General features: G+C 43.3%; 1 protein-coding gene across 1 annotated transcript in view; it reads left to right on the top strand.

The window, feature by feature from the left end:
* LOC132260576 (protein still life, isoform SIF type 1) overlaps positions 1–20,795 on the top strand; it is a 45,317-nt gene that overhangs the window by 6,229 nt on the left and 18,293 nt on the right. The window contains exons 9-12 of the mRNA XM_059758794.1: positions 811–867; positions 994–1,153; positions 1,360–1,602; positions 2,008–2,137. Coding sequence (XP_059614777.1) covers positions 811–867; positions 994–1,153; positions 1,360–1,602; positions 2,008–2,137 — 590 coding nt within the window. The remainder of the gene's footprint in view (positions 1–810; positions 868–993; positions 1,154–1,359; positions 1,603–2,007; positions 2,138–20,795) is intronic.

Genomic DNA, 20,795 nt, shown 5'->3' with positions numbered 1-20,795 from the left:
TGCCTATCTTTATATGCCTATGTTCGAGTTCCAGGTCAGAATATCAATGTTTATTGCATGTAAAATGCCTAAATCAACATATGACTACCGATTTCTCGAACTTGAGCATAAGAATTAATCTGTTAGACTGCGAATTATTCACTAAATCTGTGCTTGATTCGTTACATAACCTAAAAAAATAGATTTTTATTTTTGATTCTGCGTGTAAATCGAAGGAAATCCAAAGAATTAAGATCACTTGTCAGTAAAAAAGCATTAAGAAATATTGTAAGTTTCTGAACACTTCTTCACACTTCTGCTGAGCTGTACACCACTTCTGACTATATTATCTCCTCCTTGTTTTGAGTTTGACCAAAATGTTAATCCATATCAAATAATGGTTTTATTGTGTGTTTTACTAGTTATTAATCATTCCAAACAGAGTGAAAGCCAATAAATTAAAATCATCATAAAATATAGTAAATATCTAAATCTATATTAAACGTAATGTACATTAAATAAGCATTAATTCACTTTAATCTGGCTACAATTGGGAATATCAATTCAATCAGCAGTTTAGCCAGCACATTTGAAATGCTATTAATTCCACAAATATGTGAGGAAGGAAAACTCTTTCAATAATACGATTCACCTGGGAAATTACATGAATTCCATCCCTGAGATAATCCCCACGCCACCCCAAAACAACCCCCAAAATGACTCTATTGTGCCTAACTTCTTGCGTAATTGCCCAATAATTTACTGTTCAATTTTCTCACCTCGTGCAATCTTGCCCACCTTGTGCGCCGCCTAATCGAATAATGGGTGAAGAATTGGCCGAGAGCTTGCCAGGATCCACTCAGAGGAGTCCATATCCGACCCGGAAACGTGAGTACATCTCCTGACATTTATTGTTATGGCGAGTGGGTGGCGAAAAACATGCTTCTGACACTCTGAGCGCCTCTCCAAGTGGAGTGGAAATTAATTTAGCACCTGATTTACAATTGTAATTAGGTTCTGCCAGTGCCAAATCATCCACCCTGCCGCTGGGCCGCCCCATGAGTGTGCGGGAGAGGGATCGAGATGGATACTACAGTGACAGGAATGAGCTGTCGCGCGAGAGGGAGCGCGAGCGGGAGCGCGAGAGGGGATACTTAAGTGATCACATTTCGAGGTAAGAGGCCGAGTTGGGGCGCTTGAGGGAAATTTCAGACACAAATATCCCAGCTTTTTGCGCTTTTTCTCCGAAGCTCTCTGAATATTCCATTCGGGGGGCTTTTTGCATAACATGATCAGCGAGTGCCTAATGTCATGTTAATTTTGACACACATTTTCACCCTCCATGGCAAAATCTAATGATTTCCTCTCTCCTCCGGGCAGCTATGGGCAGCAGAAGTGCGCCACCTGCGTCAGTGACAACTCCAGAGCGCACTGGTTCCGGCACTCCGACGGCTGGAGGTCCGGAAGCTCGACTCTGGGCTCAGGATCAGGAGCAGGACTTGTGCCCAACATGGGCTCCGGACACAAGCGCTCTCCGTGGGACTCTCTGCCATCCCTCCGACAGGACAACAGCATGAATGACTCTGGATACAAGAGTGCCAGAGGAGATTCCCTCGAACAAAGGTACGGGATTACAGCGCTGAGTGGCTGGAATTGTGACATAAGAACATATTCTTCACATTTACGGAAGCGTAAGATTAGTTTATCGATTCAATCTTGCATTGTAGATACAAGATTTGAATGGTTAAAGGAGAATTTGGATGACTTTAGCATCTATTTGAGTCCTTTCAAGGCTCATTTTGACAATGCAAGAGAAGAGAATTAAATTTTAACTCATAAATTCGTTACGGTCAAACTAAAGCTTCTAATTATGTAAATCCAAAAACCCTGGGAATGACTTAAGTTGAGGTAAACTTCATTAAATACAAATCCTTCGGGAGGGAATTCTTTGTGTCGGCATTCAACAGCCAAAAGCCACACAATCCATTTGGGCTGCAAACCGCTCATCTGATGCTCTTCCGTTTTCAGGGGTGTTTTCGATCGGCAAGATAGTCTCCGTTCGGATTATCTGAGTGACCGCGACTCTCGCTATGGAATTGTCCAGCAGGCGTCCATCGACAGCACCGACTCTCGCCTCTGCTACTTGACATCCTCCGAGGTGGGTGGAATTAATTGTTAATTTGCCAATTACCACGAGTGCATTCAGTTCACACACCCCCTTTGAGGCGCTCGACACATGAATGTGCGCCCTTTCTTTGCCCAAGAGCTCTGCGCTCCCATTCTTTGCCGTTGAGCTGAAGTGTTGGATCATGAAATAATCCCTTCTCCATAAAAGTCACATTTAGCATATTTACACTGGCGGTGAACACATCGTGAAGAGAATGAGCTTCAATGCTGGGTGAGAAGTTGATGAGATGCAACCAAAATATCCCGGAGGCATCGACTCTTCTCTCGCATTGCATAGAGAGACTTTCCACCGCAAATGAGCATCTAATGATGATGTCTTGTGAATACCGAGAGGAGATTGTCATCTGGCGCGTCCCTCTTTTCATGAATGCCACACTCTGTGTCTCTGAACTCATTATGAATTTGCCATTTGCAACATTTCACTGAAATTAATCCTGTAAGCTTCAACACTTTCCCGGAGAAAACCCACTCAAGAGGTGTAATTAAATCTGTGGAAATTGATTAATATCTCGCAATTACATGTAATTTCTCACATCCCGTGACGATCTTTATTGAATTTCACCCAGAGAAAGAGGGGAGGGAGAAAATATATTTTGCTACATATAGTGAATATACAGCGAAGCTTTTAAAAGTTTCTCCTCATTGAATTCAGCTTTTAAGCGATATCCGTGGCGATGTTTGAACAAGTTGTAGTCAAGTGAATTCTTTAGTATGCAAAATATTTGTAAACGTCCTTAAAAATCCTTCCAGTTTACAGGTAAGCGATATACAAAAACATTTAACATTTGTACATAATATGTTTTCCCAAAACATGCTTTCTCCATATTTTATACATTTTGCAACCCAAATTTATCAACTCAAAGGATATTTCTCTTCATTAAACCAACATGTGAATATCAACAGGACCACTGAAAATTTACCATAATTGAAATGGAAATCATTTTGCAGGTTAAGTTCACTATAAATTGCTGCACAAGTTAATTAGTAAATTCATCACATAGACTAAATTATTCGACTGTGGCAATTTTGATGGGGTATAAATTGAGTAATTGGGATCTTTTCGCCTCCTAAAGACGCTCGTCTTGTTTGTTTCCGAGGGCGAATGTTATCAATTCAAGTGGAAATTTTTTGGTGAACAACCCAGAAAGAGAGAGTCAGAAAAGTGCTGACGTCTTGTGAAATCATTTATTTTCCACCCATTTTTTTTGCCACCCACTTCCCAGTCAGCTTTTCTTTTGCCTCTTCTCCGGATGAGGAGAATTATTTTTCTATGCAATGAAAGAAGTGTTTGAATATCACACATATTTACCCTCTTCCATGCAGCATTTTTTCCTTTCATATCCGTCTTATCGTCTCTGTCGTCATTCGTGCATCCTTGGAAGTCGTCCTTAGCCAACTGTGTATACATAGGAAAATGTTGTCTCACGACAGCATCCATACAGCAAAATAGATTCCAGAGCGCTTCCGGGGAAAATTGAAGCATAAATTATTCCATAGGAAAACTTGCAAATTTATGTGTGTCTACATGTTCTTCTGTAAAGGTGGTAAAAGGGGGGGAGAAAAATAACTTACAAAACCATTCTGAATGTGTTCTCCAATCCAAACACACACCCGAGCTATTGGCCTTTCATGGGCCTCGGCAACTGTGGCAAGAGATGACATGTTAGACAAAACGACGCCCACAGTGAAAATATTAATAATTCCGCTTAAAAGGGCACCAAAAGTACATGGATAATTTTTCAAAATGTCACCCAAAATATCATGAAAAGAGCCTCTCCTGAATGAAAACCATCAACACCTCTCCATCGCGAGCCTCACTCACTCATTTGATGTATTTTGGCGCATAAATTTATGTATGAATTCAATTAACGAGTGTTTCCTGCTGCGAAGCACCCTCTTCAGATGAGAATCCCCCCCAAAAGATATGATATTGCTTAGGGAAGTTGAGTGTGCGGGAAAACTTTTAATACGGCTGACTTTTTTTCCCGCGTGGAGCCCCGAAAAGTCTGTGAAACTCAATGGAGAATTGCAGACTTAATTGTCCATTTACCCAAGTTCATTGAATTCATTTCCACTGGGAATATCTTCTGATGTTCCATTTTCTGAGAATTATTTAACAATCAAATCCTTCGTTGATTGGTAGAATTTCACTCTCTTGGAAATTGGTATTGTTATGAAGACAGTCAAAAGAAAGGCAAAGGAAGAATTAGAAAAAATTCATTGAAGCTCCGCCCATTCAATCGCCACGCCTATTTGGAGTGCTTCAGAGAGCGGAAACGTACTGAATTGCTAGGAAAATTCACTTCTCAAGCAATACATAATTTAAATCACATTCGAATAAATCAATATCAATTTGTGAGAGTAACTTGCTGACATGCATCTAAAACTTCAACTTGAGTTACACTTGTCTTCAATTGAACAATTCATCGTGATATTCCCGACTATACATGAAATTCGTGTGCTAAATTTATCATCAACTTTACTGAAAAGTTGAACAATTTATTAAAATCACCAGAAGTTTTGCAAGCTGTATTGAGGCGAAATCCCAACGAATCGTTGCTAATTTACTTTGAACTTTTGCAATGGGTTTTCCTCTTCACGTCTCCCGAAGAACGAAGATTGAGGTGTTGTGGATATAAATAGTCCGTGTATAAAGTCGAAATGGCTGTGGAACTACATTAAAACACTATGATTGCGTTTTATTCTCGGGTGCTTTCCAAGCTGAATCCAATATATTGCTGATGTCAAAGGCGGAACACTTGCCTTGCTCTCATTTAGTGATTTATACCTTTTAGGTCATCTCATGTGCACACGTGCAAAATTCCTCTTGCAAACTGTGGAGCAGATTATTTGACTAGAGAAGATCGTTTGTTTTTTATGACCTAAAGAAGCATGAAGTTGATATTGACTCTTCCTTCTCATAAGAGAATACAAACTCATTCAGTGGTTAAATATTCATATCAAATTCATCTTTTTCCATCCAACTAAAAGGACAGAAATAAACTGAACTTTCCGTCTCGAGAGTCTTCAACTGTGACAGTTGGAAAAATATCTCTATTTTCAAAAAAAAAAAACAGAAAAGTTCTCTAACCCCAACGCAGAATTGAATAAATTCTTGATGGGAAAAAAACTTTTACCTTTTCTTCTTCATTTTCTGTCATCAAACACGAGTCTGTGCTTTGTAGTCTTCATCTGGGTGGATGTTTTGCCAATTTCGTGCCACCCCAGCGATGAGGAGAAAAAGGCAAACTAGAGTAGAAAGATACCCAAAATGAAGTTCAACTTTTGCGCTTTCACGTAGACTTTATTGTACCGTTCTTTGTGCCATAAAAGGTTACTCCAAAAAATGTTTATGACTTCTTTTGCCCACCCCCGAAATAGTCTCACCCCCAACATTTTCTATGTCAGTCTGACGCAGTCAACCCCACTGAGATTGGGAAAGATTGCGGAGCTTTCGCATGATGAAAATGCTCTGCAATGAGTTGCAGTGATGTGCAGAGAGCTTTTGTGCATTTGATGTGTGCACACACTCGTGATTGCAATTGTGGCCCTCCCGAATGATGATGAAACTGGGCAAAAAGACCATAAATTATGACATGGAAAGCAATCAAATGAATTTCTCTTCATACTGGCAGAGCTGCTTCGGAGATGATAAAACTTTTTCCCCCGCCGAGAGCTTTCATCGTGCTGGCACTTTGCTTGGCTCTCATATCACTACACTTCCTGGCTGGCATTCTCCACACGTCACTCCGCCATATACCTTCGGAGCTGCAAATGTATCTGGATTACATAAGTTACCACATTGCAGAGAAGCTCACAGGGAATGAGGGGCGGCCAATGATAATAAACAATCGAATCTGGAATGTTGAGTTAATATTTGAGACACGCAGAGAAATGCTACTTTGAGATTGTTTGGTAAAGCTTGGTGAACGTGGTTAAATATCAAGTTTGGCAGAATGCTAGTTATGCTTTCTGAAACTCAAACAAACGCTCAAAAGCATACGTAAATTTGTATTTTTCCAACTGAATCTCTGACGAAATTGTATTTTGCAGAGCAAAGACACAATTGTCAGGGATGAAATACGATATCTAAGGCGTCGTTGCAACTTTACTTTGCGTTTAATATTATTTACTAATGTGGGGAATATATCAATTCATGTATTTCATTGTGTTAAAACAAGAAAAACACGAAAATTCACGTGAAAACCAAGGAAATAGACAATAGTATGATATTTTATTGTAGATAAACACATATTTATATGATTTTTGGCTAGTTGTGTCCATTTTAATGCTCTAAATTGAGGTTATGTGTTTCCGGACATCCGTCGACCCTTTCCAAAGAAACTAATTGGTTTCCTGGACAAAATGGCCAGAAACTGGGCGTAATATTAGAATATTCCGGCCTAAAAACACCATCAAAGAGCAAATTTTGCATCTTATAATAAAAACTATGAAAAGCGTAAAGTTGCAACACAAAATTGATAGTTTTTACGAATTGAAATACGAAATCTGTAATGTTGCAACGACTCAGAAGTCGGAAAATGGTCAAAAAGTAACATTAAGCAATACATAATTCTTCTGCTTTGTTATCTCGAGCACACAATCAGGTGGTCTAATCTAAATCCTCAAGAGAGTCCTTGGCTGAATAAAGGAAACTTGCCTAGCTACATATCTCTCTCTGTCTCTAAAACCCCCTTAAAATTTGCCAATGCGAACCCCAAAAGCTCCCAACCTTGGCAAATAATGGCAATCCAATTATTTTCCATCACCGCCGAGTCATTTCCCTCAGTGTTCCCGTGGAGCTTGTGAAATTTTCTCAGGCAATGTGTATCTAAACATTTTCACTCTCTCTCATCTCCTTTTGCTCTCCTTGCCTTCCTTTCTGCCCTGTTTTTTTTTCATCAACTCTTCTGCCGTTCTCACGTTCCTTTCCTGTGTGTGTCTCATTGCAAGCCCTGGCCATAAGAGACCCATTTAGATTCAGCCGTTGATTCCCAGTTCGATGATGATGATGGAGTGGTGTGGATTTGCCATGGCGAGGAAGGGTGTGTGTGAGCAACAGCAGCTTAATCAAATTATGTTCAATACACATCAGATTGCGCTACCAATCTCCCCCGTTATTTGATTATTTTCTCATTTTTCGGAGCGGCAACATCTCCATTTCCCGTGCGCGAAAGCTCTCCGGAGAGGCAAAGCTCAGTGGCGAGAGAGCTTCGGATGCTGGGCGCGCGCGTGTGTGTGTGTGTGTGTGAGATGATTGCCTGGTGGGAAACTGGAGCGGTAGCCTAGCAACAGACCCTATTCGATCGATCCTGAAGTTGCAGTACTGCCACCCATTTTCCCGTGTGAATTTTCCACGGTCGCGCGCGGGGCTCCGAGCCCGCCAATATGGTTGATGCCGAGAAAGACGCACCGACGGATTCGGAAATCGCGGTGGAGGATTTTGCACAGCCCCCCCAGTCGCCCACCCCACGACCACCCACCCTCCTTGGCCCCATTTGCAGTCACAGAGGCGCCTCGACAGTGTTATTATTCTCATCGGATATACACATCCTCTCTCTCACTCGAATCTCCGGCCTTCTCGTTCTTGGAAACCCGAGAGGTCCTTTGTGTATGTGTTTACTGCAACAAACTGCATCGTTCAGGAATTCCTCCATGTCATTCTTCACTCCCCATTGCAAAAGCCTCCTTCTCCTCCTCCTCGTCGTCCTCCCGACCAGAGGAGCGCATTTCTCGAGCATCCACTCGCCAATTCTGTGACAATTTTCCCTGTGAAAGGCTCCACACCCCCAACGCCCCAGCACCCCAGCGCCCCAGCTGGCCCTTATTGTATTTTCATTTCATTTTCCAAACCCTCAACACACCCCACAAAGACCCTACCTTGTGGCGAGACTCCACGCCAAGAGGACTATTGTCTATGGAATCCCTTTCACCTGGCCAAGTACCCGCGCTCTTTTCAACCCTCAACCCGCACCCTCCCACACCCCCGTGACCAGTGTGGATTTTTGTTTAAAGCCCACCCCCCACCAGGCAAGCGCCAACACACTTCGCAGCGTCTTCAGAAGTCTTGGGCAACGGAGGAATTGGTCACGTTTCTCGATTTCCCTGATTCGCCGCTCGCGCCGTAATGAATCCAATATGTGGCTGGTCTTATCAAAAATCAATGACACCCCGGCTTAATGCTTGAATAAGAATCACTTAATTTTCCTTTTCGCCAGATTTGCCCGCGCCAAGGGTGGGGGTTGGACCCGCAGAAATTCAATAAGCGGGGACTTTAAATCTTTCTTTTCGGGGGCGATTTTGAGATAATCGGAACGGGATTATGGCTGTTGATTGCTTATTCTGTCGAATTTTATGGTATGCCTGGGTGGCTGAAGTGGGGCTTGAAATAGGGCGCGTCTGATTTCAATCGGCAATCTTGTGAAGTTGACGTCCGCTTTAGCATAAGCTATTTGACTAGGAGAGAAAAGTTTTTGGGGGTCTTTTGGAGGCGAGGCATGCGAAAAGGCGTGTCACAAACTGATATCAATAGCTGTGAATAATGTCATGAGTGGATGCACAGCCATATCTTCGCGCGTCAGAGCTTTTAATGCTCCCACTGCACAACGCGATGAACAGATACAAAATTTCCCGCATACGATTAATCTCAATTTTCTCAACGATGCACGGAGTTCGTGATCCACATTCGCAATTTCACGGGATTGTGGATAATATAATGCCATTGCCGGGGGGTCACCGAGAGAGCGATTGCTGGGTTATTTAAGGGTGCGATGACAAATTACACCCCTTCACCCACTCACTTCCGTCACATTTCACACCTCGATTTTCCAAAAGCTTTCACCAATTCACATGGCAAGTCGCCCAACACCAATGGTGGGGAAAATTTTTGGAGGGCTTTTCGCGAAGCTCCACCGGATATCTTTCCCTGATTCTCCGCACGTTTTAATTTAATTCTCCATCTGCAGACGTTGTGCTCTTCTCATGCATTTTTCTTGTTAGAAATAATTGCTCAAACATCGATGAGCACGGAAAAATTGCTGGCAACGTTTCAATTTCATCCAATAAATTCGCAATTATGTTTTGGATATCAATTCTGGATAATTCGTGATTATTGGGACGGTCATAAAAAAATTGTTATTAATATTAGGGCGACATTCGGCTTCCGACGACATATTATGTTATATGTTCAGTCATAAAAGGATATCGAAGTGCTGAAGAATGACTCTTGGACTGTGTCAGGAATTATCCTCTCTTCATTATAGAAGAGATCAGTTTGAGTGTGTTTTTTCTCATTGAAGCACTGAATTGTATTGATTTCCAGTGAAGGAAAAATAAGAGGCAAAAATATTGACACATTAATTACAATGATTTATGCAGAAAAATTCCACCCACAACATAATTCACAAGCAAAATTATCTTTCATTTGACATTGCGGAGTAAGTGTTGCTTTTGCCAATGTATAATCGCGATTAAGACGAGGGGAGAATTTAAGAAGTTTGAAAGAAAAAAGCCATATATTGTTGAGCCTTAGGGAGTTTAGTGAGCACCTCTGAATCTCTCCTCGTTGCAAACCTCCTCGGCTTACCACACTCTCTCACTCTCTCTCCTCTCTCTCTCGGCGCTCCTCTCAGCTCCGAGGGACGCCTGGGTCGTGACGAGGGGACGGAAAATTGGCGTTTGGGGCGCATATGAGATTTTCGTCTCATGCGCTCTCGCTAAAAGCTCCCCGACAGGAAATGGGTGACTCTCTTCGCGAGAGGAAATCGGTCACAGTGAGAGAGGCTCATGGGCGTCGCGACGAATTCAACATTGGGGTGTATCAGTTCAAGACTACCCGTCGAGCGGTTCGAGTGGGCAACACTTTAGGGCCCCGTGAGTCTCGCGAGAGAGCTTTTCAGTTGTGTGTGACCCAACTTTTCGCCAATATTGCACCACTTTCGCCCCCAGTGTCCTCCGTTTCGGGCCACCGCGGTGGCGGAGCCTCAATCTTCACCCCCCATTTCAACCCCCCGGAGTCCGTGGATCGCGTGTGTGGGAAAAGCTCTCTTGGAGTGTGTGTGAGTGGAGTTTTCTTGAACGCGGGCGGGGGCTCGAAGTGCGCCCCAAAGTCGCTGTAGACATCCGCAGGAGTTAATTGAAGTGGAAGAGTGTGTCTGCAGTCCGGAGCCCGTTTGGGTGGCGAAGTGCTCATATTTGCGCAATAAAGTATAACTTTTATGTAATCGCGCGAGGAGACAGTCAGATGGTCACTGGGCCTCGCTCATTGGTGCTGTCATCGGAGTTGTCGTGAACGTTTAGCGAGTCCGGGTGTGCCTAACGAGTGGCGGTGGTTACCTGTGGGGGTGAGACTGTTGGGATATATCGAGTACATCGGCATTGACATATGAAATTCTCATACATCTTCGGTTGTTTCTCATTCTGTGCGTTTGCGTGGGTTTTGGTTTTCGTGATAATCGTCCTCGTCGTCATACTATCCTCCCTGTACGGCAACAACCCCTAGTCTGGGGGATAATTCCAGCTAAACACTTGGCCCCGGGGTGGGGTGCGATGTGATAAAAATATTGATTGCGCTCAGCACGGCCTGTGGGCATCTGCATGAGAGGGGATGGCCGCCCGGTGAGGGCCAGCGGTCGTGGACGCAGATGTCGGTGATATGTTCGTGAGTGACTTGTGGCTTACCCACAGTAGTTTGAGGCCAGTGGCCAGTATCATCTGCAAAGTCGCTGCCGTCCATTCTGGCCACCGTTCAGCAGACGTCCGAGCCGGAGAGCAGCGCCACCGACAAGAACGCCCTGCTCCTCCACTGCTGCTGCATGATAGTGGAGATCACGCCGGCATGCCCACGGAAGCAGCGTGCTGACGACGACAAGGTCACCAACAACAATCGCCAGGCGATATGCATCTGCAACGCCCAGTGGAAGCTGCAGGAGGCGGCCCTGGCTAAGGGCGAGCCCCTGCGGAAGCACGGCTCTCTCGATCAGTTGCTCATCAAGAAGGAGGAGAGCGCCAAGTCCGACCCGGAAATGGAGCAGCGTCGTCGGCCACCCGAGGAGAAGCAGCTCAAGTGGGCGCGCCAGAAGACCATCGCCACTGTGGACAACATGAATCTGCAGAAGTACTATCAGCAGATGAATGGGGACTACGACACCCCGCGGCAACCGCCGCCGCCGGTGAAGAAGGAGCCACCGCCCGAGAGGCAGTTCTACAAGTCCAGCTCTGGCCAACATCTCAGAGGCTTCTTCGAGGGTAAGATGAAGGAGAGTCCGCAGGAGCCGAACGGGCCGACACTCTTCGACAGATCCCATCGGCAGAGACACTCCTCGCGATCGGTTGGCGATGCTGAAGTCTCGAAAGAGACGGAATCTCATCACCAAAGGCACTCCTCGGGTCCCAGCGATCTCTCACTCCTCAAAGAGGACATAGCAAAGCTGCTGGTCAAGCTTCCACTAGTCAAGTCCGCGCCCAAGACTTTTGATCAGACTCAGCGAAGAAGTGTCGATGGACGCACCACGACGACCAAAGCTGAGGTGCATCAGAAGGACGAAGTGCCGGGCTTCTACAAGAAGCCTCTGCAGCGCCAATCATCGGGACCAAGTGACATCTCCATCCTGAGAAATGATCTCCTTGAGTGGCTGGCGAAGCAGCAAGCCAAGCCACAGGCTCCAGTGCCCGCCGGCAGGAAGATCCAGAAGGCCAGCAGCCAGCCAGTGCCTCAGCCGAGGAAGAGACACTCTCTGGGTCCGGGCGAGGCGGATGTTGAGTGGGTAAAGCACCCAATCCCAACCGAGAGATCCTCCAGCAAGCACCACATTCCGCATGAGTCTTCCCGCAAGCACAGAAGACTCCAGCACTCGTCCAGCGAAGTCGTGGCATCGCAGCAAGGCGGCAAGAGGGATCCTTCGATGGATCCCGGCCGGGAGCGGAAGCACGGCCACCACTCCCGGGCGGACGGGAGCAGAAGGAGTCGAAACCAAACTCAACGCTCAGCCACGATCACAGACATGACTGAGGCGAGCCGCCGCGAATCTACCAGCAAACCCGAGCGCACACCCGACACTATTCCGCGATGTACTGATCCCAACTGTCCCCTGCTTCCCATCTGCAATGATCCCGAGTGCTGCTACATTGCCAGCTGCTACGATCGCATGCGGTACTCGAGTCACGTACCGCGCTGCCGCTGCAAGAAATGTGCCCCCAAGTGTTCAGGTGAGGGAATGGCGATGGGATCTCCAGAGCTTGACATCATGAGCCTCTACAGAGATCATGCTGTCAAGCTTTGGACATTCCAATCGAGCTGGGATTGTAACTTCATTTGCACTCGTGATTCTCAGAGTACCGCTGCTACTCCCTGCCGCGCTGCATTGACTCAAAGTGCTCAGCCGCGGTGGCCAACATTACAAAATGCAACTCACTGCCAAGGTGCGCCGAAGCGCACCAGAGTGTCTCCTTCCACGGAGCCTCAATGTCCCGGGGCGACTCCCGGGCGTCACTTCCGCGCGCTACAAAGCCGTCACGAGGCGCCTCGCGCTCCGCCAACGGCAAACTTATCAAATCCGTCTCGGCGGCATCGCTAAACTCGCGTCGACGTCGTCACAAAACCGTTCACTTCGGCGAGAACCTCCTGCGGGAGGTGTGCCAGAACAGGCGCCTGATCAAGCCCCTCCAGCAGAAGGACACACCATCCGGATCCGCACCCATGAAGCCCAACATTCAGCTCCTCTTCAACTTCATCGAGGGCGTTTTGAGCGCGTGGGTGGACGATGAGGATGACCATCTGAAGTCAGGCGCGGATTCGGAGCCCGAGAGAGGCGCTCTGCTCAAACCCATGCACAGGTGCAATAGGGCCAGGTTCCAGACCATCAGGAGGGTGGTGTCGGAAGCGGCCGCCCTCAAGGGTAGCCTGAAGCTGGGAAATTCTCGCTACAGACACAGACACTGGAGAGGAACAGCCAAAGACTGCAATGAGAGATTTCTGAGAAAGGTATTGTCCTATAGCACTGAATAGCCCTCTTGATTCAACATCAAATCCGTAATTTTGCGAAAACCCTAAATCAATTTGACATCCTTTATCACAAGGATTCTCTAATATTACACTAAAGGTGAGAAGATAAATGACACAAAACCCATCTTTATGTTTCCAAAACCACACACTGTTAACATTTTCATAAAGCCACATACGCAGAGCCATTTATCATATTCTTGCCACACATTGAAGATATTCTAGACTATGGACAATTCCCCAGTTACCACGTCGATGTTTTTCCTCAAGCGATCATTGAAAGTTTTCAGGACGCTTTCCACTTTGATAGTTCCATTGACGTGAATTTGATTAACTCTTCCCGCTGTGAGGGCTCAGTTACCGAATGTCTTACGCCGTTCATCTCCCATTTACCGCTGAAATGCTTTCAGCACACTCATGTATTATGCATTCATGCTGAATCTCCTAAATTTATCAATCAGCCCAGTGACAAACTCCTCGGGAGGATCTCCGGGAGAGGCTCATCCTCGGCGGAAACTGAGCGCCCGTTTCTCAGCGTGTTTCTTGGGTGGCGCGCTCGGTATTTAAATTCATGGGTTAATATTCGCGGTTATTCAACTAGAGAGGGATGGTGTAATACCTGGAAAATCTATTGTGTCTGCGTTATCGTCATGTCGGGAATTGTTCATGTTGTGTGGCGTCGGTATCAGTGGCGCACACACACATATTCAACAAGGGGGAGATATTATGGTCACAAGTAGTGTACAATTCATTTGAAGTATTTGAAAGTGGAAATGCTTGAATATTTTCCATATAATGCGTTCAAAAGCTACTTACAACAGAAAAATAATGCAAAACGTGGAGAAAAATAATCGATCTTTACAATTTTTTAGGTTATGTTATGATTTTAAGACAAACTTTACCTCAAAATGACCTCCAAAATCATTTATTCCTGCGCTTAATTTGTTTTAATTTGCTATTTACAGGAAAATTTGATGAAAATCTCAAGTTTTTAATAAGAAACTCAAGTCGATTATGCTAAGATTGATCATAACCTCTAAAATATTGTTTCTGGATAGAAAATTGTCTATTTTACGAGGTTTTTGATTGATTTTCTACTCTAAAATAGCAAATTTTAGCTTATTATCGATTGCAAATAAGTTTCTTTCAAGAATTCTTTCCAGTATCTCAAGGTAGTTTTAAGGTTATGATCTGAAGTGCATCGAAAAGAGCTGAAAACTTTAAATATTTCTAAAATACTGGCACACAAGTAAAAATTGCGTCCATTTTCACACAGAAAGGTTCAGGAAAAGGAGAAGAAAGTAAGGAAAACGCATGTTTTTGGACACTGCTGAAGTAGTGTACACTGTTTAGTCGCATTATCTCCCCCTTGGTATTTAATATACGTCACTGGAGGAGAGACCCAATTTTAGAATTGGATCAATACATTGCGAACGAGGTGGAGAGTGTGGGAAATGGCATACAGAGCCATAGCCAGAGGAGTGATATTCCGAAAAGTGGTACAATTTGTTCCATTCTCCTGATGGTTATATTAAGTTGATGTGTCTCCGTTTTTACCTCTTCGGATTCTGGGGCTGGATTGTGCTGCAAAAAGTCAAAATACCTCCCTCAACCCCCAAGTCATCCATCTCTCGTCCCCGTGATGTGAAAGAGCTGCAGATCACAATAGATTCGGGGCGAGCATTTGAAGCTCTCTCTGAACACTATATGTGAAAGGCAGCAACAATCAATTTCAACCTCCACATCCAATATTGACGTTACATGTTCAATTACTTTTGATCAATCGCAATTGTGGATGCGGATAAGAGTGGCCCATTTGTAAAAATACACGTGGAAAGGTCATACAAGTGCCTAATGATTATTTACCAGCATGCTGGGAAAGCTTTTTGCTACACACAGCATTTCACACGCATCGCGGATTCTGCCGTATCAGCATTTATTCCCATTAATTATTGAGCGCCAGCGATATGGCAAAAATTCATGGTGAACTGAATAAATTTAACAATGTGCCATGCAATAACACACCCCCATTCCCACCCCCACACCCATCACATTAATTGCACATCGTCAGTGAGTGTGCCACATCGAGAATTCAACTATCCCAGCATTCGCTCTTCCTCAGCAACTCGCCATTGGGGCTGAATTGAATGTCTTGCAAGTTCAACAGTCGAGTGGAGAGCACATTTTTTGCCTTCATTCCCTTTTTTTGCAATTTCCTGCTGATATTTTCAACACATTTATCATCCTTCGCAGCGATGAATGGGTGCAAAATTGAATGTACAGTGCAGTGGAGGCGCCTGGTGGCTGCGAGAGCTTTTTCGCAAAAATGTGAGAAATGATATTAGACGCCCCTGTGATGGGATTTTGTTGCTCTAATTTCATGTTACTTTTCACACTCAGACGCTCTCTTGGCAGAGGCTCTTTGTCTTGCCAGGAAATGTCGAGTCCCAAAGCGAAAAGCTTCTTTTTTTTTGCACAAATGCTTATAAAGAAATATTCGTCGATTTGCGTTGAAAATGTCTCAAAGTCTGTAACTAATAATTTATTTCTCTCTCTCTTTGCCTCTTATTCGCCATATTTTCCCTGTTCTGGTAATAAAATCAATGTGGAATGGCGGAAGAAAAATTAGGAGAAACATTTATGAAGCAATAACAACCGCACGATCAATCAATTAACACAAAAGAACTATCTCTTGTGCTGGCTTTTTTGCCAGCAAATAAAAGTTGATCTGAACGGTAATTAATGGAGCCATTTGACAGAGACATACAGATATTCTTGTACCCCTTCATTAGGAGATTAATCGCTGTGAGAGGACATTTATGTGACTTTCTTAACAACTTTCCCGTCACGCTATTCCAAATCAATAAATGACTTTTTTCGATTGAATTTTAATAATGTCACATTAATTGCACGATGCAAAGGTTTTATTCTGTTAAGCTCAAGGGGAAAGTTACTCGCGATTTCAGACCATTAACTCTGTGAATATTTATAAATTTTTGATTTTTAATAAAAAAATTTATTATTTTTTATATTGCCGCTAGAGGGCAGCAGTTAAAAAGCATGTAGAAGTTCTGATTGTATGTCCCAAACGAATCTACACCACAACGGAGGGATAAAACATCCCCAAATAATCTGTTAACCACTAAAATTTCCATGAAAATTTATTTATGAAAGACATGAATTTAAATATTTACAATATATTCAACATATAAAATAATTTTTTACTTATATTTTAATGTTGAATATCTTAATTTGAAATAAATGTAATCAAAAACAGCAAAAATTAGAGAAAAAGTTGTGCCTCAAAATATTCAAATTTTGATTATTTTGCAATTTTACTCGGGAAATAATATTTTATTTATTTTTTTTATCATATTTTGATTATTTGATTCCATTTTCAAGGAAAAAATTAAATATTCGATTGAGATCAATCATATTTCTCAAAAATCGGCTAGTGACTTTCCCCCTGGTTAAACCGATAACATGCGATGCAATTAAAAATTTTCTGTTTTTTTTCCAATGTTGCCATGTGACATGGTGGAAAAAATCACATTGAAAACTTTGTCTCGCCATTGTGATGTTATGAGCTGTTTTTCATCAGTTTTTTTTTCTGCTCGCCAACAATGGGATGGAGAGTAGTTGGAAAAGCGGGGCTGTTGAGCTCTCAATCTAGATTAAAGTTGGACTGAAAGGTCTGACTTTATCAGGAGTGGAATAAAAGTGAGTCAACAACTATTGTTTCACCAGGAAGTTCCATTCTACGCCCTCTGTTGCTAATAACTCCGACATGGGGGTGCTTTTCCCCATGAAATATCTGCCCTTTTTCCCGCCCCTTCCACCACGTCGAATTGCCTCTTGATAAACAAAATAACATCTTGAGTCGACCCTTGAGGAAATTTCACAAAAATGCCCAGTTGAGAGTCATAAAGCCCCCCAAACTATCATCGCATACCTTTTTTTTCTTCAAGACGCGCCCCAGGGCGGTGCGACAGTGGAAAAGGCTCTCACGGGGCTTTTGGCTCGATTTGAATGTTCCTCAGGGTGAAATGTGTGTGAAATTCCGCTTAAACATAATCAATTCTCAAACAAGCTTTCAGCATTTATTACGGAGATCAATGGCGCGCGGAGAGCTTTTGTGTCGCAATGGGCGAAAATCTGCACAGAAAGGATGTGAAAAGAAGGAGAGCTTTTCACGGGGAATGAGACAAAATGTCTTTTTTTTGGGGAATGATTAAAGAGAGTTTCCGCCTATTTCCGTCCTCAACACAGCATGGCATAGTTTCGATGCTGCTTAATAGGATTTTTTACAGCTTTGGCATGTTAGACAAATGATGACACTTCAATTTTCCAGCCAGAAAGTTACTGCAAATATGCAATGAATATTGATCCGAAAGTCCGTTGAGTATTGAAAGCTTTGTAATATTTATTAATGTTTCAACTGCGTTCTTCTGGCATAGAGAAAAACGGGGTTTAACGAATAGTCTTTCTTTTCTCAATCATAATACACTTTTTTATGCAATTTCACTACACAACAATGGCCATTGAATTGCAGGAAAAATCCCTCAGTGTCTTTTATTTCTTCGAAATCGCTCAACTTTTTCTGAGTTTGTCGCGAGGCAAAGGGAAGAAAGGAGCAGAAATGGGAAAAGCACACTATACAAAACTCCGTAGCCGAGGTTTTGTATGACAAGTTTTGCGCTTAAGCGACAAAAAAAACTCCGTGGAAACCACCTCATCCCGATCATGCACACTTTCCCGTGACAATTCTTTCCTCATTTCACCCGCAAAACACTGTGGTCTGTCGAAATTTCAAGTTTTTCTCTTCACTCAACTCAGCAATTCGACCTCAAAAGCCTTCGTTGGCTTGGATTATTTAACGTGCACTGCAGTATTTTTCATTTAGGCAAACTTGACGAGCTGCGAGAGAGAATGAAGAATGTTTTCCGGGTAGTTTTGCAACTCAATGCCGAAAATCGGGTGGAAGTTTGAAGGGTCGCCAGAGTTGGAAATGCTTTTCCATCTTCTGCGCCCTATTAACTTTCCATTCGACCCCGGCGTGGTTGCCACATGAAAAGGAAGTCACTCTGTTGGAACATAATTAATCGATAGCAACACTCTTTGTTAGCAAGGAGAATATTACTGAATAGTTTGGGAACCTCATCGTGATTCCTCAATTTCCACCATTAAATGTACTTTAGACACACTCTTCGATGCTTTCATGCAATTGGGAAGCATTCCGTTCGTTAATATTCATTAGAATGTCTACGGATTCATTTGCAATTAATCTAATTGCCTCTTGTCTAGACTAATACAGTGTCCATGAGATATATTTGGCTCCACAGAGACCACGAAGGATACACAAGTTCAGAAGATGCTTTTGGCATGAAAAATTCAAGAACCATTGCAACTAAAACTGTCACAAAAACTACAAAAGTCTGATATATTTTTGAGGTTTTAGTCTCTGTCATGACACTGAATTTCAATTGTGTAAATTCATGAAGAACTTGAGTATACAATGTAATATTTCTCACCATCACGTTTCGATGAATATTTCAGTTGTGAAGGCAACTTAAAAGTCACGTTTCTTCCCTCGATGAACACCCCGTGGGATTCCCTATTAATTTTTCCCCAGATTTTCTTTCTCTCCTTCTTCTATGCGCTCATTCTTATGCCATTGGAAAGCTGTTTCACTTGGGAACGCGTTTTGATGAAGAAGATTATGAGATATATCGCTGCATATTGCTTTCTTACTTTCCACTTTCCTGGCGGGGGCAGAAGAAGAAGAAAAAAAAAGTGGTGAAATGCGAAAGAATAAAATCCCCAAAATACAGGAAATAATATAAAGGATTCTGCTGATGATGGATTGAATAAATTTCCAGCATGGAAAACCTTTTAATATTGGCGTAGAGGGAATCCGTGTCATTAAGTCTCTCATGCTGGGGCTGGAAAGTTTTCAATATTAAATTTCCACAAAAAGTGCGAGAGAGAGGGAAATTGTATAAATATACCTCAAGTACAATTTCATGGGTGATGTTTTCAGCACTTTGTGCCACCCTCGGCGTCAAACCCCGCCGACCGACAACGCGCTATCGTGGAACCAGAAAAGCTCCTCCACTTTCTGCTTCTGTCCATGGGTTTGTGAGTGGCTGTGACAAAAATAAACCATGGTTTTTCCATGGAAAATGACGGAAGTGAAAATCTATTTTCAATTCTATTCTTCAGCCATCCTCAACACATTTCTGCATATACATATTTATATATCGTGCAAAATACAAGTTTTCCACTCATCATCTCGCAATTGTATTGCGCGCGTCCGACAGTGAGATGGAAAAACCGTTTCCCCGGGTTTCTTCTCATTGAAAAACCACAAAGAGAATATCATCCCTTATTTCGTATAAATATGTAATTTTACACTTTTCCGCGGCAATTCACGAGACAGTGAAATATTAAATTAAATGACTGACAAAAGACTATAATTAATTAAATGCGACAGACTTTTTCCGTGGCCTGTATTTTGCCCGTATATTTGCTCGGGATTCCGGTCCGTTGATTGTGGTCTTTTTAACATGATTTGCAACAAAATATCAATTAGGAATTATGCAAAAATATCCGCACAAAATTCGGTGTTTATCAATCACTGATGCGTTACATCACATATTGCGTAACATCCGTGGGAAGAGGCAAATTATGAGGATTCCGCGGAAAAGCTAAAATGATATTAAAATTACAACCCACGTTAAAAATTGAGATTAATTAATACGTGAATGTTTATTTATAGTGTTTCAGCAGCCACATTTGATGCCCTAAATTTACTTTAAAACTACAATCAAGGCTGTAATTTCTTCTACCGATTTTCATATCCCAAAAATCCCCGTCTTTGCGTGCGAATCCTTAACGTCACCACAAACGCTGCCATATTGGTTGAACCTTGACCAGAATCATGGCGATTAATAGTGTAGAATGTGGATTAAAACTAAGCGATTCAAATGCACAACCCAAGTTTCCCACATTCCGAAATGATTGTGAAAGGCCACAGTTGTCTTGAGCTAAGCAAATCGCATGCTTAGGAATTTTCTTTCATCCCTCAAATAGTTGTGCTGCAAACCCCCTGAAAAGCCCCCTATTCACTCACAAACCTGACCAGATAGTCAAACACACACACACTCTCATCTCGAGCAAGAGTGGCAGAAAGCTCCCTCCGAAAATTTCTCTTGCGAGCTTTCGCGAGAGTCCTTCGCGGTGCGCATGGCAATTGGATGCTCAGCGATGTGAAATCTGCTCCAGTTCCGTAGGAACACCCGCGCCGAAAGCTCCCCGTGGCCCGAGTCGTGGGTGTGTGCGTGAGCCGAAGGAGCTTTCGCCCAACATCCCCCCTTTCGCAACAACACACGCGCGGAGCAATTGGATTCTCCCCCGAGTACACAGTACCACTGTAACACGGAGGCAGATGAGGATTTTCAGGCAAAATGTCCTAGAAAATGTGCAAAATTCGAGGTTGTGGGGGTGAAAATGGTGGGAAAAGTCAGTGGCAAGATGTTACGCAAGTTCTTGGACGCAAGTTTCCCATCAAGTTGAGCACGATGAACATGACACAGTGGTGGCAGTGATGTTGTGGGAGATTTTTGCATTT

Source organism: Phlebotomus argentipes, unplaced genomic scaffold (genome assembly GCF_947086385.1).
Source record: "Phlebotomus argentipes unplaced genomic scaffold, Phlebotomus argentipes genome assembly scaffold_18, whole genome shotgun sequence".
In the NCBI taxonomy this organism is placed as follows: domain Eukaryota; kingdom Metazoa; phylum Arthropoda; class Insecta; order Diptera; family Psychodidae; genus Phlebotomus; species Phlebotomus argentipes.
Note: the sequence above shows the minus strand (reverse complement) of the source record. Positions and strands in the feature narration are given on the sequence as shown.